General features: G+C 37.8%; 1 protein-coding gene across 1 annotated transcript; it reads left to right on the plus strand.

Moving 5' to 3' along the window:
* The first annotated feature begins 4,519 nt into the window (after positions 1-4,519).
* LOC100160089 (AT-rich interactive domain-containing protein 1A) lies at positions 4,520-12,479 on the plus strand. Its single transcript, XM_001946670.5, has 9 exons — positions 4,520-5,525; positions 6,729-7,590; positions 7,691-8,258; positions 8,432-8,534; positions 8,620-8,940; positions 9,548-9,897; positions 10,128-10,251; positions 10,590-10,801; positions 10,916-12,479. Exons 1-9 carry the CDS (start codon positions 5,489-5,491, stop codon positions 11,732-11,734), a joined length of 3,396 nt encoding a protein of 1,131 aa, XP_001946705.2. The 5' UTR covers positions 4,520-5,488; the 3' UTR covers positions 11,735-12,479.
* Positions 12,480-14,398: the final 1,919 nt, after the last annotated feature.

Genomic DNA, 14,398 nt, shown 5'->3' on the forward strand with positions numbered 1-14,398 from the left:
ACAATTATTTAATCTCTCAATTATTATTTGTTGTTAGCTAGTCAGTTTTGTAATTTATTTGATATACCTCATTTAACTATATGTCAAACGACATAGCATGACATTGTCAATGTATGATAATTTAACATAATAATAAATAATCCGGGTTAAAGGTCTTAAATGGATTCTTAATGTCAATATATTATACATAAAGGTTTTTTCTTCGCATACATTATTTCCATTAAATAGGGATTCGAACCGAGCATTTTTAAGGAGTTCAGTGAATGCGATTAAGTGATCATTAGTGTGTCAGTAAGTGTGAGTTTGTGACAGTGTAGTGTAGCTGTGTAGCTAGACAGGCAGTGTAAAATAAATATTGGAGAGTTCCGACACGCGTGCATGTGCGTGTCAAGGTGCTATACGAATATCAATTATTTATTTTTTCCTTTAAGTATCAATATTTTTTCAATAGTATTATAGTAATTATTACTAATTACTTCTTTTTTACTATCCATCAGATTTAATTTATGAAAACATATTTGAATTTGCGATGAAATGTGCACAAAAATGACTTCATTACATTTATTGATACATTTTTTCACTAATAATATTAACATTTTAATATTCAAAATTTAATAATCTAATTTTCGAGGGTTTTAGGGTTAAATTTCAAAAAGTGGTTAAGTCGCTTACAAGTTAACTTCTTGACGAATTAAAAATATTTTCAGAAGTTATATAGAATAACTAGGATAGCCAGTATAATTGACATAAGATAGGCCTATTGTAGTAGAAAACACATAAGTGAGATCAAATAATACACAAACAGGCCCGGCCAAAGATATTTTGACGCCCCGGGCCAGTGGAGGAACCCGGGCATCCAGGGGGCATGGAGCGGGCAAAAGTACAAACATTTGCTGCAGAATTGGCTAAACACAGTGTAAAACAAAGGGAAACTATGATGATTGGCGGGGGAGGGGAATGCCCCCTTTGTCATCCCGCTGGATCCGCCACTGCCTTGGGCAATTTTTTGAAAGGCGCCCTTAAACAAATTCTCTATAATATATTATATTAAATATTATTTATACTCACCTACATATTTTGCTTAAAATTTTTATATTAACTATAGATAGGTAAAGGATTGCAAAACTTATTTCATATTTGGATACAATTTCATATTATTATTATTTATAATGAATATGTATTAAAATTATTTATTTAATCGTACAATATAATAATAATAATAATACATATTTTTAAAACATAAGTACACTTTTTCTAGATTTTCAATCCACAACATTTTGTATTGCTTTGTTCAAATCTACTTTAGAAACTATATCATTTTGTATACTGATTAATGTCAAATTGTTGAGACGTTCTTCTGTCATTGTTGATCTCAAGAACGTTTTTATTAACTTTAACCTGCTAAAACTTCTCTTACATCTTGCTCTGCTTGCAGTCGTCGCAGGCATTGTCATAATAATTCTTAAACCGACCCATAAGTTTGGTAAAGTATCTTGTAATTTGTTATCATTAATAAATGTTAAGATTTCCAATGGGCAGCTATCTTTCTTAGAGTACAATAATCTTACAATCTCAATTTCATTACACAAATCTATACCATTCAAATCGCACTCTATGTTATCTTTATTCTGATCATTAAGTTTTAAATGTACCTAAATCTTTACATGACTTTAATAGATCTTTGTGGCTTTTATTTTATTTTATGTTGTACACAAATCTCCAGGTATCATAAAATTCTTTAATTTTTTCAAAATGTTTAGAAATAGATGATATTACTTGGTCTAGTATGTTATTTAATACATGCTGTTTGAAATATAATTCTGGGTTTTGGGATTCTGAAACTTCGTCCTTACGTAAACAAATTGTTTTTTTCTACATATTACACGAGTGACTCTAAATTTTGATTAAACATTTAATTGTAAAAGCTAATTATTTAGCAGATTTTATAGCTTCTGTATGTCTAGTTGTTCTATAACCTTGTAAAAACATTTTACAATTATCCAAAAGTAAAACTGTGGTTCTAATACTCATTTTTGAACTTCGCATTGGATTACTAACAAGGTTAACTTTTGATAAAATATTTTGCCAAAAACACAGAAAAACTAAAAAATCGAATCTCAATATGAATTGAATTAATGAATTAGCTGCAGAAATAATTAAATGATCAGCAGTATTTAATTCAGTTAATTCTATCAGTGCATATATTATTTATTAGATTTCATTTTTAATATAGCATTAATACAATCTATTCTACATTCCATCGAGTTTTGCATAATGGCTTTACAGTTAAAGATTTTGCATCCTTTTTTAAGATATTATGCCAACGTCCAACAGATGCAGAGAATAAAACATAAATTCTCTGAATCCAGAATCGTTCCAAAAAAGTTAGTCCAAAAAAATTATTTAGATTTTTGGGAAATTCTGCATATACGACGTTTCCGTGATGGATATTATTATGTAATATGTTCGAATTGTAATCGGTTATCGTTCGAATTTTATAATTCATTTTTAGTTCAACGGAATTTGATATAACATCATACCAGACAGAATTGTTCCATCAGTTTTCATTGTATTTGTTATTAATATTTAATACCATTGATTATAAATTGTACTACCTAATTGTATTTTAATCAATGTTAATATCTATAACATGAACTTATGATATTTTTATATTTTTAATTGTTACTCTATTTACGTGTTGCCGTGTTGGTTCCATTGATGATTGCCTTCATCTCCAAAGTGATATGGATAGATTTGTAAATTGGTTTGGGAATATAGCCATATATATATATATGGCTATATAGGCTATCCTTAAATATATCTACAAGCAAAGTTCTAACTTATACACGTAGTAGTTTGCCTATATTCCATTCCTATAATATTTTATGTTTTGATAGGTATTTTACGTGCTGATAAATAATAATCTTGGTTTTATGTTTACCAGCTCACTTGATCCAAGACCGCATATTGATATGGTTTGTCAAAATGCCTTGAAGACTCATGGATTTATCAATAGGATTGCTAGGGTTTAGAAATTAGACTCATCATTTAAACTACTATATTGTACCTTAGTCCAACTTATTATTGGAATGTGATGTACTTAGTTGTCTAGTGTCCGCATACTGCATTACTGCTAAATGCTAATAACTGTATTCAACTTGAGGGTCCATCGCCGATTCATTCGTTTTGCTGGTTTGAACATTCTCCTGTTGGCTGTTATTACTAAATTAAGACTTGCATCTTTAGCCAAACGCCTGCGTACCTATGCTTTGCGTAAATTTTCTAAAGAGATTGATGTTTGGCCAAGTCGATTCATTTGATTTACTATTCTTAATCAACTCTAAGGTCCCTACTCGTCAAATCCGTTCTACTATTCCTTTTTATGTCCCTATAATAATATATCCGATTAATTATATGAAAAATGAGCCTATATTATAGGCTTTTAATGTTAATGGCCAATGATGAATTCTCCATCGATCTTTAACCATACCATATATATGTTAATAAGTTAATATTAATCTAGCTTAATGATTTAATTTTGCTATATTTATCTTAATTTTTAAAAATGTTTAATGTAATTTATTAATCTATTATGAGTATTATTGTAGCTACTGTAATTATTTAATTGTTTGTAACATTTCCAAAAAGGTTTCAAACCCGTTTATTATAATAAAATAAAATAAAATATAATATTGTTTGTGTCATTATTTTGGTTACACAAATAACGATTGTCTTTTTGATAAAATCCTAAACTTATTGTATATTTTTACATACGGTACTGACTGAAAATTAACTAAGTTACGCTCTAAATCATTTTTCCAACCATTTATGGCGACGGGGGTAATTTCCACTAGGTTAAAACTTCGTACCTAATGCAATATGGATTATGCCGTTTCTGAAAAACTACGTTAACTTACCAGCTTTACCACACAAGCGTCCCGCGATCGCCTTATTCAGTTCGCCGTGGTATCTACCATTTAATATCTGTATTATTTAATACTAAATGAATTGCACAACTGTACTGCGATTATAATTTGTTATTTTAGCGACCACCGCTGCCATTCGCGGATGATACGCTCATAACTTAGAAAATGAAATAAATATAACTATATTATAGTATTATAGTGTATGTAAGTCTATGCAAGTGGTTCAACCAAATTATACGCTGGACTTTTGTAGGAATGTTATCTTGAGCGTCGACGGTTGGTGGAGGTACACTACTGTTGCACGTACGAACTACGGAGGCGAACCGCTACCAGGGACCGGTGCGCGTACCGTTTCGGTACGTCCGTTGCGCGTCGGTGCAGCGACGCCGTCGCTCGATTGCCTTCCACTCCGCACACCGCCCCTCAACACCGACTCCGACGACCGATCCCACTCCCCCGCCACCAGAGCACGATCGTTCTACCCACCACCACCGCCCGACCATCAGTCCGCCCGCCAGTGCGACAACACCGCCGACCGCCCACCGACCGCTATTATTATAGCACATACGTATTATGTACACGGACGCACGGACGCACGCACGCACACACGCTCAGCGCGCGCACATTATTATCGATATCTCTCGGCGACCGACGGCTACGGCGGCGATGACAAGGTAGCAGCGGCAGCGTCGGACGGCGTCTATCTCTATAATAATAATATTATACGCGCGACGGCGGCGGCAAACCACCAACCGACCACGACCACCAGTCAACACCGCGATTCTGCTCCGTCTACCACTGCCCGCGTCCGCGTACCGACATCGGCGAAACCGATCACCGTTTACGAATTTGCTGTAAACACGTCGCGGCTGAACGACGCGCGCGGAACCACTCTGGCGGTGCCGACCACTATGAGCGCAGTTCGCAGCTAGTTCGATTCCGAGTGCCGATCGCCAACAGTTTTTCTTATTCGTTTACCGACTTCGTCGGCGCTGTAATTACAAGTCGTTATTGTTATTGTCGTCGTCGTCGTTGTTGTGTTCGCGGCGCGCCCGCCGCAAGTACGCGTCCGCACTCCGCCGCGCCGGTCACTCAGTTACCAGTGAGGTGCCGTCATTTCGCACGGTCGAGCTGCCAGCCTGATAAATAGCGGTGTTTTATTTTTCGTATGAATTTTTGTTGCTGCCCGGAATACGCGTGACTGTGCACTCGGTCATTGCGCGTTTCGTCGTAACCTCGCGCCGGCGATTTGTGACGGACATATCGCCCGGTACGGTAATTTTATCTCTAAATACATATAATATAGAAAGTGAATATCACTGTTCACGCACTCATTAATTCGTTCGTCGGCAAAATTGTAAACATGTCCGATGAGTCGACAGCTGCAGTCGATGCAACGACGGTGCCAGATACGAGTGGCAGTGGAGGCGGTTATCGTCACAAGCACTGGTACTGAACCCGACTACAACAGGAACTGTCTGCACACAATCGCTCAAAGAGTAGAATTCACGTTTAGAAATTGGAATTAATAAATATTCATCATTTACCGAAAAAAGACTAATATGAGGCAGGGACGTGGTGGCCAACGTAGTAAAAAGTGTAAGTATAAAATATACTGAGTACCTACCTATTAATATTTCAGAATACCTACATACACACATTTATCTATGTATATTTATAGTATAAGAGTTATGAGGTATGTATAAATATAAATTAAACCATAATTGATAGGTAGGTACTATCTACTTACAAGATATAAGTAAACACAGGCAGTTATAAGATATAGTCAGCCTATAAGACGAATTCAATATTTATGCAATATATTTTATAATGTTATGTAGGAATGCATGCAACAATTGTTAAATATAAATAGTGAATTATTTTAATAATATGGATATGGTATTATAACCAAAGAGTATTAAAGAGTAATAGTACATTTGTTTGGTTTTCAGTACACATCGAGGTGTACTCACATCTTAAATAATATATACCTGCTTATTACATTTTTTAACTTAAGATATTAGCGAGGATATTAGGTAATATATTAATAATCATATGCCAGTTGCATTATTTATTTAATGGTTCTCTAAAATTTAATGGATCAATCATGGGCCACTAATTTATGTTTGGCGGCCATTTTCTAACTATTAATTAATTAAATATTTAGTGATTGTTCATGGAATCCAGCGTTAATATTATACATTTAAATATAAACATTAGTTACCTTTACATTGAAACAAGACAACTATTCAGATATATTAAGTATTAGTTGTCGATAATTTAAGTTAGTAGAAATTAAAATAATATTCAGTATAGAACCAAATGACAGTAGGGAATACAAAATAGTATAACAATATTGAAGGTTTGAAATATTGTGCCATCCAAAGAATCCAAGTTTAATGCAAAGTTATGTCTAAATAAATTATTGACATTTAATATTTATGTCGACTAAACATCATTAATTTATAAAATAAATAAATATATTACTACCACTGGGTAATGTACTAGGTATATCATTTTTATTTTTAACGATTCTATAGATAATCCAATAAGTTTTGTTCCCAATACAACTAGCTAAGTACAAAGATGTACATGTATTTTTAAAATGTTCAGAATATACCAAGGAATATAGGTACCTAGCCACAATTACAAATTATTTTTTTACATTTGAAAATGTACAAAGAACTTGGGTATATCTTAAAATTAAGAATTCAATTAAGACATTAGATGGTGTTATCAAATTACAAAAGTTCAAGTACCTACATAATTATGATAATGTTTTTTCTTGCTTCTTTATTTTAGCTGGATGCAGTAGACGGGGTGGAGGAGCTGGAGGTGGCAGTGTTGGCGGAGCTGGTAATGCAGGAGGTGGCTCAGCTGTAGCTTTAGCTGCAACTCTAGTAGATGATGGTATAGGTGGCGGCGGTGTGCCTGGCGGACCTGGAGGCTCAGCAGCAGCCGCCGCAGCCGCAGCTGCTGCAGCTGCCGCAGCAGCAGCTTCTTCGTGGAAAACTGGTGGAGGTCCAGGAGGACCAGGCAGTGGTCCTGGAGATCCATTTAGCATGGGATATGGTGGTGGCCCTGGAGGACCTGGAAGTGGTGGTCCATACCAGCAACATCATCAACAGCAAGGTCACCAGTCCCCATCATTGTTCCATCAGCAACAAGGATCTCCCGCTCCTGGAGGTGGCCCTTACGGTGGCGGTGGTGGTGGCAACAGTACTCCTCAACATCAACAACAGCAACACTACAGCCCATCAACACCCGGTGGTGGTGGGTCTTCAACCCCTGTACCTTATGGTGGGGGACCAGGCACACCAAATAGCCAGCATGGAGGTGGCGGCGGACCATTTAATGGTGGTGGTGGTGGAGCGCAGATGCCTTTTGGATCACCATCTTCAGTCAGTTCTGGTGGTGGGGGATTCGGTAGTGGTGGTCCTGGAAGCAATCGACCCGGTTCTGGACCTCCGCCCCCTCAACAATCACCATTCGGTGGTCAGCAATTTTATGGTGGTAGTGGTGGTGGCCCCATGCCTCCTGGATCACCATTTAGCCAACAACAGCAAATGATGAATCATCATGGCGGTGGTGGTGGAGCTGGCGGAGGAATGATGAATGCCGCAGACACAGGTCCTGGTGGTCGCATGATGGTTGATCATCCATCGTAAGTTAATCATTATAAAAAGATAATTAATCTGTACCACATTTATTTCTATTTATTTGCTATAATTAGTAGTAATTTAATAATTTGTTGTTATATGCAGATGTTTCCCATCGTCAATGGTAGGAGGACCCAGTGGACCTGGTGGTGGTGGTGGTCGCCGAGGATACGGTGGACCCGGGGGATATGGTGGTGGACCACCTGGTCATCATGGTGGTGGACCACCAGGACATCATGGTGGTAGCGTGTTAGGAGGTCCGCATGGTGGACCTCCAGGACATTTAGGCGGTGGCGTCCACCACAGTGGTCCATCAGGACACCACGGAGGGCCACCCAGTGGCCCTCCACATCACGGTGGTGGTGGACCTCCAGGCCACCATGGAGGTCCTCCACACCATGGTGGTCCACCTGGAAGTGGGCCCCATGGTGGACCTCCTCACCCACATGGCGGCGGTGGACCACCACACCATGGAGCTGGTGTCCCACTTCATCCACACAGTGGAGCAGGAGTTCCACCACATGGGCCACCACATCATCCACATGGCCCTCCGCATCATGGTGGTCCGCATGGACCTCCACCACCTCCACACCCACATCCACCACATGCACATCATGTGCAGCCTGATTATCGGATTTTTGAATTAAATAAAAGGCTGCAAAATCGTAATGAGGTATAATGGCCATTTTATAATTCTAGAGCTAGAATAAAATGTAATTTTAACTTAAGAATTTTATGAGCTTTATAACTATTTAGTTGTGAAAATATGAACAAATTCATGTACACAATGCATTTATACTTTTATGACTTATTAATTATTTATACAATTCATTTATTTGGTTATAGGACAGTGACAATGTATGGTGGGACCAGTTTGCCACTGAGTTTTTTGAAGATGATGCCACGTTAACACTGACATTTTGCTTAGAAGATGGTCCTAAGCGATACTGTAAGTATAATAATCAGCATTCAATTTTATACTTTTTAAGTACAATACTAATTGAGCTTATTTATTTTTTGACATACCTGTATAGCTATAGGACGGACCCTGATTCCTAGATACTTTAGGTCAATATTTGAGGGTGGAGTTACTGATCTGTATTATCATTTGAGAGCTAATGCCACCAAGGAGTCATTTCACAATACCAGTCTTACCCTGGACTGCGATCACTGTACCATGGTCACCACACATTTGACTTCAAGCCCAGGTGGCGGGCCGCCGTCTTCCATTGCTCAGTCGCCAGGACCTGGTGGTCCAGGTAGCGTCGGAGGAGGACCCCCCGCATCACTAAATGGTGGTATTGGAATGCAGAAATCCTTGGTGGCTCAGGGTCCTCCGTCATCACAGCAATCTGGTACGTGCAGTTAAATTGTTTTAATAATCACTCATAATCAAGTGTATATTGTTTAATAAATAAAATGATATAATTAATCCATTTATTAAAATATTTAATACTTGTTTTGGAACTGAATTTGACGAGTTATTTCAATCAGTTTAAACTGAAAAAGTTCTTATAACCAGAGATCAGTTTTTTTTTATTATTTCAAATAATAAGTATTTTTATTTATTTATTTATTCTTTTAAAATTTTAAACAGTTTCATTCTAGAAATTATTTGTATATAGATAACAAAATTATTAACACATGGAATAAAAAGAGACTTAAAGAAAATATTTGTAAATATGGTCAATGCATTAATAAGGAGCATTTCTGTCTTGACTATTCTTATTAAGTGTATCTTTTAAAAAAGTTGGTTTGTCAATGTCATGTGACCTGATTCTATTTGGTACCAGGTTATCAAATATATTTGATTTTGCATTTTGTTCTGGAATGATACCATGTAGCGCAAACTGCTGTATATCTTTGAATATGCGAAAACAATGTTTCTATACACTTGCTGTTTAATGACTAGTGTAACATTTTAGGTAGGTATGTGATTAGTAAATTCTTATTTTTTCACAGTGCTTGGTGGTGGTGGACCGATGGGTGGTGCAGGAGGACCTCCATCACCGCCCGTATATACCAGGGTGTGCACTGAGGGTAGGCTAACGTTGGAATTCACGTATGATGATATGATGCGTATTCGGACGTGGCATTTAGCAGTTAGGCAACACAGGGAATTGGTTCCAAGATCGTCTGCAGCCGCAGCTGTTGCGGCGGTTGTTATGATGCAGCAAGGAGGACCTGGCGGTGGTGGTGATGGAGGGCCACCAGGTGGGCCCCCACCACCTAATGCTGAAATCGTTCACCAACAGGTGGCAAAAAACATCACACGACAAGGCATTACTAATTCGACGCTCAATTACCTGAGAGTAAGTATTAGATAACTAGACTCTATTTTGAATATCATATTTAATTATTTTTAAAATTGTAACAACAATATTCTACCTTCTCGGAAAGTATAATTATTATTTTAAAATCAAAATTGAATAGAGTTTAATGCTTATATATTCAAAAATGTATTACTGTTTGCTATTGTGCATTTTAATAAGTTTTAGTTACATTAAATTAAATCTAATGTGTATTTAATGTTTTTTAATAGCTATGCGTCATATTGGAACCCATGCAAGAACTTATGTCCAGGCACAAAGCTTATGCGCTCAGTCCTAGAGACTGTCTGAAGACTACTCTATTTCAAAAGTGGCAACGTATGGTAGCACCACCAGGTAATATTAACATTAAAATAACAGTATGATCTATAAACATATTCTCTAACTTAAATTAATAGTTGTATGATGAAATAAAATAAAAATAAATACTTGTCAATACACTTTTAGTAAACTATTAACAGCAGTTAGTAACCGCTGCGCGAACCTACTAAGAGTTACCTACGGCAGCGGCCGATTTCGTTGTGTTCAATTATACCTGTTTTTGCTTTCATCATGAGCTTTTGTTTCTGAAAATTGGTCATGCACTCTCGTCCAAACAATTACTTTACTTTTTTAATAGTTATTTAATAAAATATGATTAAAAAAAAAAATGAATGTTTTTGTGTACTTCACAGAATCGCAGAGACCGGCCAACAAAAGGCGCAAACGCAAGGGCAGTAATTCTGGAGCTGGTGGAGGTCCACCGACCACACTCGGTGGTGGTGGACCTGGTGGCGGACCAGGTGGTGGGCCGACTGCTGCGTCAAAGAAACGGAGCCCAGGACCAAACGGTGGTGGTGGTGGGGGTGGTGGAGCCGGTGGCGCAGGGTTCAACCTAGCATCACAGGTATGGTTACGGTTTATAAAAACATATGACATGCGTAACCATGTGCAGATAATTAATATATTGTTGAACTATGAAATTATTTTTATTAATAATAATTGTTTTTGTATCAATCAGGATGTGATGGTTGTCGGAGAACCATCGTTGATGGGCGGTGAATTTGGAGATGAAGATGAACGTTTGATCACACGACTGGAAAATACCCAGTATGATGCTGCAGCGGCAGCAGCTGCTGCTGCCGCCGCCGCTGCTGCTGCAGCTGCAGCTGCTAACTCAGCTGCAGCATCAGTGATGGGTGTTGGCCCTGGTGGTCCAGGATCCGTAGGTTCAGCAGGAGGCAACGATCTGCAACAGCATATAGGTGGTGGTGGAGGTGGACCTGGTGGTATGGGACCAGGTAGTGGAGGTGGACCTGGTGGAATGGGATCAGTCAGTGGCGGTGGAGGACCAATGGGACCTGGAGGACAAATGAGTGTTGGTGGACCTGGAGGACAAATGGGACCAGGAGGTCTAATGGGTGGTGATTCTCTATTTCCACCACCCGGATCTGGGGCAGATGGCAGCGCCCCAGGCACGCCAACTGGTGGTAGTGGGGGTGGAAGTGTAGTTTCTCAGTCATCATCTTCTAATAATCCCAATGGCCTTCAGCAACAGCAACAAAACTCTTGGGTCACTGGACCACCTAGTAGTGGTGGCAGCGGTGGAGGACCTCCAAGTGGTGGTCAATCAGGACAAAATAGTGGTGGTGGACAACAGCAACAGAATCCTGGAAGTAATCCTGGAGCCGGAGGTGGATCATCTATTGGAGGTAATGGAAACCCTGGAAGCAATGGTGGTCCAAATAGCGTTGGCGATTCCATATCATCTGGTGGTGGAGACAAAAAGTCTCCAGCGTCTGCCGCTTCCCAACAACAGCAACAACACATGGGATTGTAAATAACACTGCCAATCAATACACATAATACTTAAAATGCCTTGTCATTTTTCGTTGATGTGCACACCAAACATACACAGTATAAAACAAACAATGTTTATATCATAAAATATTTACATCGCTTAATAAGTATACGCAAAATCAGCGAATTTTATTGATTGTTTTATTTTTATTTTATATTATGATTATTATTATTATTATTATTATTATTATTATTATTATTATTACTATTATAATGTAAATACAATGACGATTATTACAATTGAAAAAAATTCATTTTTAAAATTTTTATAGACGCGGACAATTTTTGACTACTATTATTACTTAATATTATTACTATTCTATCAATATTGATTATACATTATTATTAATTATTATTACACTATTATGACTACAACAATATATTGTGTGTGTACATATTATTACTTGAAACGGTTTAGAAAACAATTACATTTTCTACAATTAAGATTTTTCGTCCGCATTTAGATTTAATTAATTTGATTATTATTATTATCAATGTAAATATATAAATAAATCACGATAAGAACATGTATAACATAATGATTGATTCGCGTTTAAGGGTTTTTATAACGTAATAGAAATATATCGACGATGAATTGTAATAATTATTCGTAAATATGATATATATATATAATTACGACCAAGATTATAATTTCAACCAAATGTAAATGTGTATGATGTTTTTTGACTTGTGAACAATAATAAATCGTGTATAATATGAAAAAATGTTATTTTATTGTACTGTCTTAGAAATTATATTGTTTATAAATACAATAATATTATATTATATGAAACTAGCAACTATTTATAGAATGTATTATGTTGTGAACATAAGTATGAGTATACTAGTAAAAACTATTTCAATTTCAATGACTTATAAGTGATCTGAAAAAAGCACATAAACACCCAAAGCCGTATTTTTTTAAGCCCCCCCTCCACAATGAAATATTTATATAATTTAAAAAAGTCTATAATAATCTATAGTAACTTCAGAAATATTATTTATCTTCAGCCTTGGATTACATCACCTACCTACAAATCAAAAATAATACAACAATAATATCAATAATACCTAGATGCGTACCGTACCGTCGTTGTCAGTTTCAAGTCTTTATAGTAGGTTTTTCCGATTTCGGAAGTCAGGAAATCAATTTGTAAGTAAATGGTAATTATAACGATACCCACAAAAAAATAAAGTTTAAAAAAAAAAATAAATGTAACCATTCTGATTTAAAACTCGGTTGACCGGCACCTTTCAAAAATTGCAGGAGCAGCCCAGGCACCCTAGGTTGTCACCGCAGACACGACACGCCTATAAATATTCTATTATAATATAATTGGCATTGTGTAGGTGTTCGTGCTAGTAGTGTATCCAAGAATTTGCTACGTTGGATGTGGGGGGGGGGGATCCAATAGTCAATCAATACTATTTTAAATTATGATTTTTATTTTGCCTCCGCATACAAAATGTATTTATTTATTTCAAATATGCGTACTATGAGTCCTATTACAATAGGATAATGTATAGTGAAATTACAAATTAAAGCGAAAATCCACATATAAAGTACGGTTCCATACAAGGCGTTGACATGACTGTGCTGTTAGATACGGGGAGTTACTACACGCTCCTGAGGTCAAGTGTGGCGGAGCGTTGTAACCTAAAGTTGAGAGAAACCAAAAAAATGCTGTTTGGATTAGGAAGTGTATCCGTACCATCGGTGAGTGCTGTGGGTAAAGCCGATGTCACGGTGACCGTGGACGGTGTCGAGGCTGGACCAATCAGAGTTCTGGTAGTACCGGACAGTGTACAGCGTTATGATATGATAGTGGGCCGCAACTGGCTTGATTTGGACACCGTGACGTATAAGAAGGAAGGTGGTAAATTTACGTTGTGTGAGACACAGGACGAGATGGGTTGGCGTGATGTTTGAGTTTCAGTCGTGACTTGGGCGGACAAACTAGACACGTTGGCGGTTTTGACGGCGTCCCCCGAACCTAAGCGGAGACCACTGGTCATAGAAGATTTCAAGCACGTGAACACCGAAGTGACTGATGAAGACAGGACTCAGCTCCTTGAGTTGATCAACAGATTCCGCAGTTGTTTTGCATTGGGAATTGAAGAACTAGGGTGTACAAAAATGTCAGTAATGGAGATCAATGAAATGGAAGGTAGCGAACCGGTTACCTGCAGACCATACAAGACTACAGCCGCAGACCGCGAAGCGATAGCAGAAATTATCGGTGAGTGGAAACAGCACGGGGTGGTAGTGGAAACCGACTCACCCTATGCCAGTCCGGTGATTCTGGTGAAGCAGGGCGCCAAAAATAGATTGTGCGTAGATTACCGAAAGCTGAACAAACAGGTGTTAAGGCACAATTTTCCACTGCCAGACCTCCAAGAACAAGTAGAGCCACTGAGGAACGGGAACTACTTCGTACAACTAGACCTGGCGACAGGATATTTACAGGTCCCATTGTCGAAGGCAGTTCAGACAAAAACAGCATTCATCACGCCTGATGATACGGGACAATTCACCAGGATGCCTTTTGGGTTGGCCGGGGCACCCGGAGAATTTACCAGGCTGATGCGGAAGGTGCTGGGTAACCTACGGGACAAAGTGGTAAAGAATTATTTGGACGACTGG

Source organism: Acyrthosiphon pisum, chromosome X, assembly GCF_005508785.2.
Source record: "Acyrthosiphon pisum isolate AL4f chromosome X, pea_aphid_22Mar2018_4r6ur, whole genome shotgun sequence".
Taxonomy (NCBI): Eukaryota; Metazoa; Arthropoda; class Insecta; order Hemiptera; family Aphididae; genus Acyrthosiphon; species Acyrthosiphon pisum.